This window comes from Drosophila guanche, unplaced genomic scaffold (genome assembly GCF_900245975.1).
Source record: "Drosophila guanche unplaced genomic scaffold, DGUA_6, whole genome shotgun sequence".
NCBI lineage: Eukaryota > Metazoa > Arthropoda > Insecta > Diptera > Drosophilidae > Drosophila > Drosophila guanche.
Genome location: NW_022995744.1, coordinates 5,737,832 through 5,750,065, shown reverse-complemented (window position 1 = coordinate 5,750,065; position 12,234 = coordinate 5,737,832). Strand labels below are relative to the sequence as shown.

General features: G+C 51.6%; 2 protein-coding genes across 14 annotated transcripts in view; one reads left to right on the top strand and one right to left on the bottom strand.

Annotated features, from left to right (window-relative positions):
* The window catches only part of LOC117579878 (dynactin subunit 1), a 31,942-nt gene that overhangs the window by 1,050 nt on the left and 18,658 nt on the right, over positions 1-12,234 (top strand). The window contains exons 3-4 of one of the 2 annotated variants that reach the window (XM_034266001.1): positions 4-1,861; positions 1,929-3,567. In XM_034266001.1, the coding sequence (XP_034121892.1) occupies positions 4-1,861; positions 1,929-3,538 (3,468 nt within the window). In that variant the 3' untranslated portion in view covers positions 3,539-3,567. Of the gene's footprint in view, positions 1-3; positions 1,862-1,928; positions 3,748-12,234 lie in introns of those variants that run through there. The other variant, XM_034266000.1, reaches the window with a different exon arrangement.
* On the bottom strand, positions 5,368-11,098 carry LOC117579879 (mucin-12). 12 transcript variants are annotated; one of them, XM_034266009.1, is made up of 8 exons: positions 10,450-11,096; positions 8,693-9,891; positions 8,377-8,452; positions 7,588-8,181; positions 6,639-7,149; positions 6,159-6,577; positions 5,846-6,092; positions 5,368-5,791 (listed from the first exon to the last, which is right to left on the bottom strand). In XM_034266009.1, the coding sequence occupies exons 1-7, from the start codon at positions 10,453-10,455 to the stop codon at positions 5,847-5,849; spliced, it is 3,051 nt and encodes a 1,016-aa protein (XP_034121900.1). In that variant the 5' UTR covers positions 10,456-11,096; the 3' UTR covers positions 5,368-5,791; position 5,846. The 12 variants fall into 12 exon arrangements, with proteins under 12 accessions (XP_034121900.1, XP_034121899.1, XP_034121902.1 ...); XM_034266008.1 differs by having other exon boundaries at positions 7,588-7,700; positions 7,887-8,452; positions 10,450-10,928; XM_034266011.1 differs by having other exon boundaries at positions 7,588-7,616; positions 8,121-8,452; positions 10,450-10,927.

Here is a 12,234-nt window from a genome sequence, read left to right as displayed (position 1 = left end):
TAGAATCCCATGGAGAGCGAGGAGAACCCAAAGCCAGCAGCGACTTTAGAGCAGTCAAAAATGCAGTCGGAAAATTCCACAGAGCTGAAGCCAGCAGTTAGTCAGCAACCGAAACCAGAGGAAAAAGAAAAACCTACACAGGAAGCACAGCCAGCCTCCAATCCGCTGCAGACCAGCACGCTTGGTCAGCTGCCATTCCTGAAGGGCGACAGCGCCGCCGCTCAATTGACGCCTCCGGCCATGACATGCAATCAGCGGCGTTCCACATCGTACACCCAGCTGCGGCCCACTAGGATTAGTCAGCCCAAGCCGACAACAGCTCAGGCGCAGAGCTCCACGGCACAGCTGACGCTCAACATGCCAGTGCCACTGGCTCTGGCGCCGAAGCGCAGCAAGACGAGTATCTGTCCCACGAGCTCGGTGAAGCGGGGGGCTCCTGCTGCCTTTGTGGAGCCCGGCTTCCTGGAAATACTGCGACCACAGTTCACCCCGGGTCCGGCACTTCGTACGCCCAGCACAATGGCACCGCCGCCGTCGCAGCCTGTGGACAATCCGGAGCTGCGACAGCTGCGTGAGGAGCTTCAGCTTCTGAGGGGACAAAAGAGCGAGGACAAGTTGAGGCTGCTCGAACTGGAGCGGACTCGCATACAGAACGAGCAGCTGTTGGAGTTCAAGGCTCAGATTATGACGCAGCATGTGCTGCTCCAGCGGGAACTGCAGCGCTCGAGACATGAATTGCGCGAGGCTCAGGACACGGTCTCCAAGTACAAGCGGGAGCTGGATGAGGTGGCCGAGAGCATAGAACTGCTGACGCTGGACAAGGAGATGGCCGAGGAGCGCATGGAGACACTGCAAATGGAGCTGGAGATTGCGCAGGAGCGCAACGACGAGCTAACTCTGGACGTGGAGATCCTCAAGGCAGAGCAGGAGGAACATCAGGGCCAGCGCATCGAGAAGACTGAGAAACAGACAGCAGTCGGCGCCACTCCCCAGTCCGCGGGCGAGTTTCTGCGCCTGGAGCAATACAATCAGCGTCTGCGCGAGACTGTGGTCCGGCTGAGAGATACCCTCGCCCAGGAGAAGCAGCAGGCGCAGCGTTCGCACAAGGAACTGGAGACCAAGCACTCGGAAATAAACGAACTGAAGAGCATCAAGGAGCTGCTGAGTCGACGTGTTGACCACATGGAGGTGCAGCTGATGGACCTGAAAGAGCAGGTTGATGCCTCTCTGGGAGCCGAGTCGATGGTTACACAATTGGCCAGCCTCAAGTTGGAGCTGGAAGATCGCGTCAAGCTGCTGGAGGATGAAGTCAACGAACTGGAGGCCCTCGAACAGATCCAGGAACAGCTCATCGAAAGCAACCAGGAACTGGAGACGGATCTGCGCGACGAAATCGACAAGCTGGGCGGTCAGGTGAAGATTCTCGACCAGCAAAAGCACGCCGCCATGGAGAGTCTCTACGATCGAGATGTGACCATCATGAAGTTCCGAGATTTGGTCCGGCAGCTCCAAGAACAGCTGCAACTCAGGGCCGACGGCACGCTGTCCATCGAGGACTTTAGCAGCGCCAACGAGTCGCAGCAGGAGGAGGCCTCGAACCAGAGCCAAAACGACTATCAGCACATCTTCAGCGTGAGCAAGGCCTACGGACGGGCACTCGAGCAGCAGATAAAGGCCGTGGAACTGCGATTGCAGGGCCAGCACTTGGAGCATGTTCTGGCCTTTGTCCCAGAACAGTTTCTACTGCGCGGCGGTGAGCATGATGTCGTTCTGGTTATGCTCTTGCTGGAACGAATGAACGAGAAGCTGACCATCGTCTGCCAGGCCATCAACGAAAAGTTTCCCACAGCCTGTGAGTTTGGTGAGTGTTCGCCAGAGCGATCTTTGTCCCCTCGAGTGACTGTCTATCTATCGATATTCCTCTGCAGGTCGCGATGCCATCTTTGAGGGTTACTCCGTGCAGCGTTTCATCTTCCGCTCGCAGTGCATCTATCTGCTGAAGAGCCTTCAGGTGGTGCTGCAGCAATTCCGTCATGGGCTCAACCATTGCGACTACGAGCTGTGCACCCATGCGGCCATCTACCGCAGTGACCTGGAGATCCAGGAGCAGCAGCTGGATGAGTTTGTGCGGCTCCTGAAGACGGGCCACCTGGATGAGCACACCAACTGCGAACCCATTCAGAGGGTGTTGCACTATGTGAATGCATTGCACCAGAACCTGATGCCGCCGCAGGCTCTGGTGGAGTTGCTGCACGAACAGCAGCTGTATGCGGCACTGATAGAGGTGTACGAGGCGGGACTGGATGCGGTGAATGCCAATGCGGGACTGATGCACACGATCATACAGCTGGGACACGAGCAGACCGCTTCGTTCCATTGCATGCAGCTGCTGATGGAGCAGAGTTGTAGCCAGAAGCAAAAGCTAAAGAAGCTGCAGCGGAAGCTGAGTGGCAGCAAGACGGCCGCCTGGACGGGCATGCAGTGTGCGCGGTATCAGCGCATCCTAGAGGCCAACGAGGCGCTTGGCGCACTGATCACCATACTGGGGGCGACAGCCCGCGAGGCCAGCAAGGAGTCGAATGGGGGAATAGCCCACGAGAAGCTCTGGCGGATGCTGGTGCTCAACTACAATAAGTTTGCCCCTACGCAGGAGGCTGATGAACTGAAGGAAGTGGATGCCTACAGCCAGCGTTGCATGCAACTGCTGGAGGAGCAGCTGGACGAGCTCTGCGCCCTGCTAGAGTCCACCGATGTCAACACGGAGTATGTGCGTCACCCGACCACCAATACGCTGCAGGAGCGGGCCGCTCAGGTGAAGCGCCACTACGAGGATGTAAAGAGTTTCGAGCAGACGGTTGGGGAGCGCGACAAAGAGATTAAGGCCCTCAAGTACACCGCCAAGATGAAGCAGCAGGACTACTCGGAGCTGCAGATACGCAAGGAGATGGCCGAAAAGCAGCTGAGCAAGCAGTGCCACATGCTCACCAGCATAGCCGAGGCCGCCGAACAGTTGGAGCAGTGCATGCTCTCCAAGGAGGCGGCCCTCAATCAGACCATCAACATGCTGGCCGAAAAGATTGCGAGCCTGGAGCAAGCCCAGCAGCACTGGCGGGAACAGCAGCAGGCGGACAGTGCCTGTGTGACGAGCTCCACTCTGAGCAGCAACCGGGAACTGAACATTCTGCACCACGCCCTGCGACAGGAGCGGCAGCTGCGGGTGCAGCTGCAGGGGAGCGAAATGCGCAAAACTTTTGCCTCACTGGAGCCTCTGCATGTGCCTCAGGCGAGCAGCAGCAGCAGTCAGCTGATGATCCTCGATAAGGATCTGCGATCGCTGAAAAACCAGTGGCTGTTGGCGCATCTCGAGCTGGGGCCAGCCGGCAGCCAGAGGCGCAGTGAGATCGAGCTGCAGGGCAGCCGCATTCTGCGTCATATCTTCCAGACATATTGCACACAGCATCCCTACCGGGCCAAGGATACGGACTTTGGACTCTTCATAAGCGAGGATATGCGTCGAGCATTTGGGCCAAGTTTCTAAACACACAAAAACAACACAAACACAAACAACACTCTAGTATTCCAATTAAATTTTGATCATAACAAAGGTAAATATGTGATTCGCTGCTTATATAAACACATAAAGAAACAGTTATGTATGCCAAAACTGTACAATTATATATACATAGTTCATTTCGTGGTTATTCGGTATTAAAGAAAATTTACAGTACTCGTACTTAGAAAAATTGAAATCCCATTGAGTTTGCTATCTCTTTGTATTCCTTTATAGTGGTTATATGTACATACATTCGTAAATTGAAGAACATAATTGTTCTTTTCTGCACTGCTTACTCTGCCCTCTTCCTCCCTCTTCCCCTTCTGGCTATTCACCGTTGCATTAGTACTCATCAAACGCACAACGTGTGAGAGCGGCGCAGATTTGAACGCGTAGGAGGCAATCTTCCAAGCTCTCTTTACGGTTCACGCTGCTTCCCTCTCCCCTCTCCAACAACCTATCAACCCATGTGCACTGAGCTTTCCCCTTCTCGACATTCACCGTTGCATTAACAAGTCGTCATCCATCAAACTCACAAACGTTCGCTCTCTTGAGGTAAAAGAGGGTGAACACGAAAGTCAAAGTCAAATGTGAGAGCAATTAGTAAGCGCATCAGAGAGAGAGAGAGAGAGCATGGAATATTCTAAAAACTAAGCTTCCCACGCACTCAAAGCTGCGCAGCTCTCACTCTTTCAATTTTTCGGCCGGCACAAGCGCGTGGTTTCAAGTCAGCTCCGCGTTTTGGTTCGCGAAAATCGGGAAAATGGTGAAAATTGGTTAAATTGTCGCGCTGTGGTGCAGTGCAGTTCAGAGATTAAATTAGGAGGTGCAGTTTTGTGGTGCAGTGAAAGTGAGTGTTGCAGTATAAAGAAAAAGGTGCAGAAAGTGCATGAAAAAGTTCCAGATCCAGAACGGAGGCAGCTCTCATCCAAATGGCATAAATAAGGCAGAGCAGCATCATAAAAATTGGCAATAAGTGAAAAGTATATTGGTTAAAGTGGGGCAATTTTTTTAAAAGAAAAAAGCCCAAAAAGTGAAAGAAAAAGGTTCTGCTCCAGAGTGGCGGCTGCCGTCGGTAAAATGGCTTACAGAAGGCATAGCGGCAAAGGCAAAATAAGGAAAATGTGATGTGCAAAGTGTTACAACTTGAGAGCCATATTCTTGCATGCATAGATCCTATTAAGTTTTTTTTTTTTGCAAAAAATTAAAAAAAGTTATGTGTTTGTTTCCCTTTTTTTTGTCCCTTTTCTTTGTCCCACTATAGGAAGCAAAGAAACCGAAGCGAGTGCCAACGCTGTCTTGTAAAAAAAGTGTGTCATCTTGGTGATCTGCCTCTCTCTCGCTGGTGTGTGTGCTTGAACTGCAGCCCTGTTAGGCCTCATTTTATAATAATATCGTAAATAATATCGTAAAATCGTAAATCGTTTACTCGAAGCGTCGCGCGGTTACGTAGGCTCACGATCCCGTTTCTTCTTCCGACGTAACCACATAATCGTCGGCTTCTTATGTGTGTGGGAGAGGCGTAATGGCATGATAATATTGCCCAAAAGGTTAGTGACATAGTTCTGCACGCTTTATTCAGATCTCATAATCTTTTCTACATGTATTTAAACTTGAATATACGTACATTTGTAAATATTTATGCACACTACGCCACCATTTAATCACTGAGATAGGATGATATCTTCCTACTGGCCGCCGCAAATGATCGCTGTATGACCTTGTACTGATATAATAATATTCTTAATTGTATGACCTGGTAACCCTTCCCTCCATCAATGGTGTTTAGAGTCACGAATTCAATTTAAATCTCATTGTCGAGCACTCACTCTCGACTGTGGCGTTCTTAAATCTTGTTTATTTGAAGTCAACATTTTACAATATATATATCTGTATCAATATACAATCAATCCGTTTAGGTATGTACAAATAGTTAGGCATAAGAAACGCGCATTCAGGGTTGAGAGAGCAGCGCAAGCAGTTCAATAAAATACGAAACGCCTATCACATGAGCACAGGGATCAGGATCAGGTATCAGTAATTAGACAGGAAATGGATATATAGAGATAATGGCAAGAATGGCAAGAAATGGCGGGCCGTGTGACATCGTGGTTGTGGTTTATCGTTATCGTTGTGGAGTTTTACATAAATACGTTTAATGTTTAATGAGAAGAAGATTGAATTTGAGGCTATTTACAGTTGCTGAACGAACAAAACAATATTGTGACTGGGGTAGAGCTGTGGACGGTAGAGACGTTAGTGGTGGGTTGTATATGGATAGGGGAAGCTCACCTCACGACTTGGCTGCCGTCTGACGCATGGCCACAATTTTGCCCTGATCGCGACTGTTGATGACCTCGGCATGGAAGCCCGTTTCCCAGTCGGCATAGTACTTGACTGTGCGCACATTGCCATCGGGTTCCACCAAGGAATACTCGCCCTTGACTACGTCCCCATCACGCTCCTCGCGCTGATGCTTATTGTCGCCCGTATGTGGATCGTTCACGGCATACTCAAAGGCATAGCGAGGATGTGCATCCTGGAATGAGAGAAGATAGAATGACATTGGTGGGGCAACTTCAATGTGGGAATCTGTTGGACTTACAAAGTGTTCCAGATGCTTCTCCGGCACCACCTTGAGCAGGGCTGGCTGGGCCACGGGCGCCGACTTCAGATACGCGGTGGCCGGCAGTGGGGCATGTGCACTCAACGTGGGCACACTTGGAGCATAGCGATAGAAACCGGCACCCAAAGGTCCAATTCCACCCACGCCATGGTCATAGCCACTCAACGAGGAGTCCAAATGGGAGTATGTGATTGGAGCGTACGACAGACCGCCGTGAGCCAAGCCACCTAGGGAAATACCGCCATGGGAGAGTCCACCATGAGCGAGACCACCATGGGACAGACTACCGCCATGCGTGAGAAGTCCCTGATAGTTAAGGGCCGGGGAGACGCCTGCGTGACCCAAGGAGATGGCTCCATAGTAGCTACCATCATGACCCGAGCCGAGTCCTAGTTTGCCTGGAAAATAGTGTGGAAGTTAGTCTTCCTTGCGAGTTGCCCAGCCAATCAATCCACTTACCCGCACTTATGCCGTAAGCTGTGCTGCTGGCCAGCTTTCCACCCAGAGCGTAGGCCGGACCAGAGGTCAAGGGAGCACCCAGAAGAGCAGCTCCTGCAGGCTTGGATACGTATTGGGTGGACACAGCGCCATGTCCGCTAGCAGAGTAGCCCACACCCAAGCCCAGGCCATGGGGAGAGCCAACCTTGACCAGTGCTGGACCCGTGGAGATGTGGCTCACAGCTGGCGCGGCATAGCTGGCCACCTTTGCTATGGCAGGACCAGCAACAAGCGTGGGCTTGGACACGTACTGATGGGAGACGGCTCCTGAGCCGCTTCCTGAATAGCTTCCGCCGTGACCTGAGGAATAGCTGGAAACCGCTGCAACCGGAGCAGCTGGCAGATAGGTCTTGGACAGTGCTGGCACAGAGAGGGCCGGAGCAGCTGGCAGATAGGTTTTGGACAGTGCAGGAGCATAGCTGGCTCCGTGGCCGCTGCTGCCGTAGCTGGTGGAAATCTTGGTGAGGCTGGGTGCTGCGTAGGATGCTACCTTGGCGATGGCTGGACCAGTGGAGTATGTGGCTACTGCGGGTTTGGACACGTACTGATGGGATACGGCGCCACCAGAATGGCCTCCTTCATAGCTGCCATAGCTTCCTCCTCCGCCATAGCCAGTGGACACTTTGGTTACCACAGGAGCCGTAGCGTAGGTGGCAACAGCCGGAGCAGCATAGGTGGCCACCTTGGCAATTGCCGGAGCAGCTGAGATTGTGGCAATCGCTGGCTTCGATACGTACTGATGTGAGACAGCTCCCGAGCCGCTTCCTCCATAGCTTCCGCCGTGACCTGAGGAATAGCTGGAAACCGTGGCAACGGGATCAGCTGGCAGATAAGTCTTGGACAGAGCCGGAGCATAGCTGGCGCCGTGTCCGCTGCTGCCGTAGCTGGTGGCAATCTTGGTGAGGGTGGGAGCCGAGGAGTAAGTTGAAATGGTGGGAGAAGCGTACGTTGATATCTTGGCAATGGCAGGACCAGAGGAATAGGTTGCCACTGCGGGCTTGGACACGTACTGATGGGATACGGCTCCACCTGAATGGCTGCCAGCGTAGCTCCCATAACTTCCTCCTCCGCCATAGCCAGTGGAGACTTTGGTTACCACTGGTGCAGACGAGTAGGTGGCAACGGCAGGGGCAGCATATGTGGCCACCTTAGCCACCGCAGGAGCAGCAACAAGCGCTGGCTTGGACACGTACTGATGGGAAACAGCACCACCGGATGCAGATCCGCCATAGCTGCCGACGATCTTCGTGACTGCTGGCGCTGCAGAGTATGTGGCAATCGCCGGAGCTGCAGCCGGATAGGCAGCCACAATGGGTTTCGAGATGTACTGGTGGGAAACATCTGCCGCCTGGCTGTAGGTTGCCACTTTTGAGAGGGCGGGGCCTGAGGAATAGGTGGCAATAGAAGGAGCAGCATATGTGGCCACCTTTGAGAGGGCAGGAGCCGCGTAGGTTGCTACCTTGGCTATGGCAGGACCCGAGGAGTATGTGGCCACCGCCGGCTTAGAGACATACTGATGGGAAATTGCTCCCGAGCCGCTTGCACCATAGCTTGCACCATGACTGCCATAGCCAGTCGACACTTTGGTCACGACCGGACCGGAGGAATAGCTTGAAACAACCGGAGCAGCGTAGGCCACCTTAGAAACGGCAGGAGCAGCATAGGCAGGACCCGAGGAGTAGGTAGCCACAGCCGGCTTGGACACATATTGATGGGAAACGGCTCCCGAACCGCTGCCTCCATAGCTGGTCGAAGATAGCTTGGTGATGGCAGGGGCAGACGCATAGCTAGCAACTGCCGGAGCTGCGTAGGTCGCAACCTTTGCAATTGCCGGAGCGGACGAGTAAGTGCCGACCGCTGGCTTGGACACATACTGATGGGATACGGCTCCGTGGCCAGCCGCAGAGTACGTGCCAATGGACGGGGAGGCATAGGCAGGTGCTGAAGCGTATTGATGGGAAATGCCACCGGAACCACTTGCTCCGTAGCTGGTCGAGAGCTTGGTAATGGCCGGGCCTGAGGAGTACGTGGCTAAGGCTGGAGCAGCATACGTGGCAACCTTGGCGATGGCAGGAGCTGAGGAGTAGGTGGCCACTGCTGGCTTGGACACGTACTGATGCGAAAGAGCACCACCAGATGCGGATCCGCCATAGCTGCCGATGATCTTGGTGACTGTCGGAGCAGGGGCATAAGTGGCAATGGCTGGAGCAGCTGCCGGATAGGCGGCACTGATGGGCTTGGAGATGAACTGGTGCGAAACATCCGCCGCCTGGCTGTACTTGGTGAGGGCTGGCGCATAGCTGGCGGAATAGCCCGTGCCATGCGATGACAGCAGGGATGAGGTGGTTGCCAGCTTAACAGCTGGGGCGACGTAGGCCGAGACCTTGGCTACTGCCGGGGCTGCGTAGGAGACGGAGGGCGAGTAGGTTGCAATCTTAGAGAGACCGGGCGAGAGATGGCCGTAACTGTAGCCGGGTGAGCTGTAGGACTCCACTTTGGAGTAGCCCGGACTGGCCTTTGAATAGCTATATGCCTGCGAACTGTACGTATCCACTTTGCTAGACACTGGTGGTGCATAGTAGGGCACGCTGGACGGACCCGGGGACGAGTAGGTGGCTACCTTCGAGATGCCGGGAGTCGCCGAGCTGTAGCTGTATCCGGGAGAGGTGTACGTGGCCACCTTGCTCAGACCGGGAGATGGCGGCAGGTAGCTATGATCCAGCCTGGGGGCCGTCAGCAGTGTTTTGGTCAGTGCTGGAGACACCAGATTCTTAATCTCGATGCCCGATGGCACCACAGTCGCATACTTGGCCGCTGGTGACTTTTCCGCATAGGTGATTCCTGCTCCTCCGTACTCTCCCGATGGCGAGAACAAAGTTTTCTGCACTGGGGCTATGTACTTGTCGATTTGGGTGAGGCCGCCATGCGACAGGCCCACAAGTCCCGCGCTGGACTCGTAGGAGGAGCCCGAACTGCCGATCGATGTGTGCAGAAGCTTGCCGTTCTCGGAGTACGTGGAAATCGCCGGCGACTGGCTGTACTTGGTCACGCCCGGCGATATGGAGAACTTCACCTCGGCCGGCGGTGGATAGGCATAGCCGGAGGTGGCAGCATGCACACAGGGCGGCAGCGGTGGTGCCAGTGTGGGTGAGGGCAGGGCTGAGGGATCGGCCAGCACGGAGCCGAGTAAGCCCAATAATGCTATCAGATGGAACTGCAAAGCGAGGTAAAGAAAGTGGGTAGAAGAAAGTTAGTATAGTTCATAGAATCATGCAAATTATTTTAAAATCTCGTCACTTTATGAGTTTAGCAGAAAAAGGATATTCAAAGGGATACGAGAACAATATGTAGGATAATATGAATTGTTTTCAATTTTGTTGTTGTGCTCTCGGAACATTCCACCATTTAATGTAAATTTACTTGTTTGGGTTTAGTTAAAAAATCATTAAATTTGCTCATATTTTTTAGGCAGCCCAAGGATCTTTAAAACATACTTCAAACAGCATATTTTAGCATAATTTCTATAATTTTTCAATTGCAGTAAATAGCAACAAATCGAATAATACATTTAAATCTGTTGAAAGTGCACCCAAATTTTGCATTTGAAGTATTTAAATGTTTAATAACATGTATCCTTTTTAATTTCAATTTGTTTTGAGTTGAGAATTGTTAATTCCAGTACAAAATTTCATCAATCATTTATCAGTATTGTATTATCCTTTTGATATACATAGTATGTCAATCCATATCTTATATTCGACCAAGGACCCACCTTCATATTTCCACTAATAAAAACGTTGGATCTGGATTATCGAAGAAAAAACTGTGTGGATCCTTTTGTCAATGACACAACATTTGCACTTTTCAAAAAAGAATTTATAAGCTTGCAATCCTTTAAATGATCCTTTGGTCAGATCGAAATGTACTGCCACACACAAACACACACGCGGAGGGGAGACTCAATAGGAGTCTCGAGAACACGCCACGGACTCGATGTAGACCCGCGACACGAAACGGACTGATACGCAACGGAACGCTCGGTACGCTCGGAACGATTCGGGGATGTGGAGCAAGGCAGCGCGGCCGACTGGACTGGACTGTTGGCCAGCCCGGCCCTATAATCGCTTATATACGTTCGGTCAGTTGGCCAATACTCGCACAAAAAGCTCGCACGCATGCGCGCCGCAGCCACGCACCAGTTTGGCGACAAAGCGACAAGCAAAAACAAAAACAAAAACAAAACTATATTTATAGCAGAAAAAAATAGATCTAGCTGCAAGGAAAGAGTCGAATCGAATCGTATCGTATCGGATCGGGCCAGGCCAAGTCGGGTGCGCTGCGACTTTAGCGCGTGCAGATGAAGAATTGATGACTGCCGCAACGACTGCAGCTCTCGTTTGGAGGCAGCTTTGTCTCGGAGTTCTCTCGCAAACTGCACAACTGCAACCTGCAACCTGCCTGGCCAAGCCAATTGTTGGGCCCGGCCCCACCTTCGCTGGTTCGCCCAGCACACAGCCGCACACATACAGTTGGTAACGTTTTATTAGATCATACTCTCGTCAAACGCCTCGGCTCAAACAAATCAAACAAAAAACTAACACACACACACACACACACTCCGCTCCAACTCACACACAGAGCCCCGCTCAGAAATCGCGCGTGGTGCATTGTTGCACCGAGTTGCCTTTGGCTCAATTTTTTTTGATTTTTGAGATATTTTTTTGCTTGATTTTTGTTTGCATACTCGTATGCTTTTAAAGCGACTTAATTTGATTTAGATTTTAATCGCGGCCATTGCGTGTAGCTCTCGCAAAAATAAATGCATACGCAATTTGCAAGACCCCCAGTCCGGGCGCAAAAAAAAAAGCACACACAGCACAGCACAGCAACACAACACACAAAAATAGAGAGCAGTGAATAGTGCGAGTATCTGAGAAATAAAACAAGAATTGTGGTATTAATGTCGCTATCAATAAATTTTCTTGTCCTGTGGAGTGGATGGAGTGCAATCATGCGTGTGTCTGTCGGTTTGTCGGACTGTGCCTTGGGCCTTGGTTGTGCATTAGTTGGCTCTAAGGCGCATTGCCACATAATATTTGACAATATATAACTAATAGAATAGCTGGGAGATATGGCCAAAGTGTTGACTTGTTGGCAATTAGGGTCACTATGGCACCCAGTGTCACCTTTTGCGGGTGCTTGTGTGTGTGTGTCTGTGTGTGGCTCCTAATGGTTTATATCTGTTAACTGGACACTTAAATCTTGAGGGGTATTAATGGGGCAAGGAATTGCGTTGCAGTTTCTCATGGGAAGAAAATATTGGCTAGCTATCCTTTCCAACAATCAATCCTGTGGCCATAAAGCAATTAAAATGCATTGATTGCATATCTCATCTTTCTTCTGGCATCTTATATAACCAGAAACAAACCCAAACTGTGCCACTTCTTTCACAGTGTTTGCCAAAGGCAAAGACAACATAAAACAAGCCATAGCCAGCGCCCACTAGCGTATAGGCTGCATAAATTTCCCATGAGGTACGGAAAATGCATTTCCACTC

Coding starts and splice junctions, on each gene's coding strand:
- LOC117579879 (XM_034266003.1), bottom strand. Junction 7,150..7,587: donor TTTCAACTTACTCCTCGGCT/CCCACCCTCACC, acceptor TCCTACGCAGCA/CCCAGCCTCACCAAGATTTC. Junction 6,093..6,158: donor AGAAGCATCTGGAACACTTT/GTAAGTCCAACA, acceptor CTCTCATTCCAG/GATGCACATCCTCGCTATGC.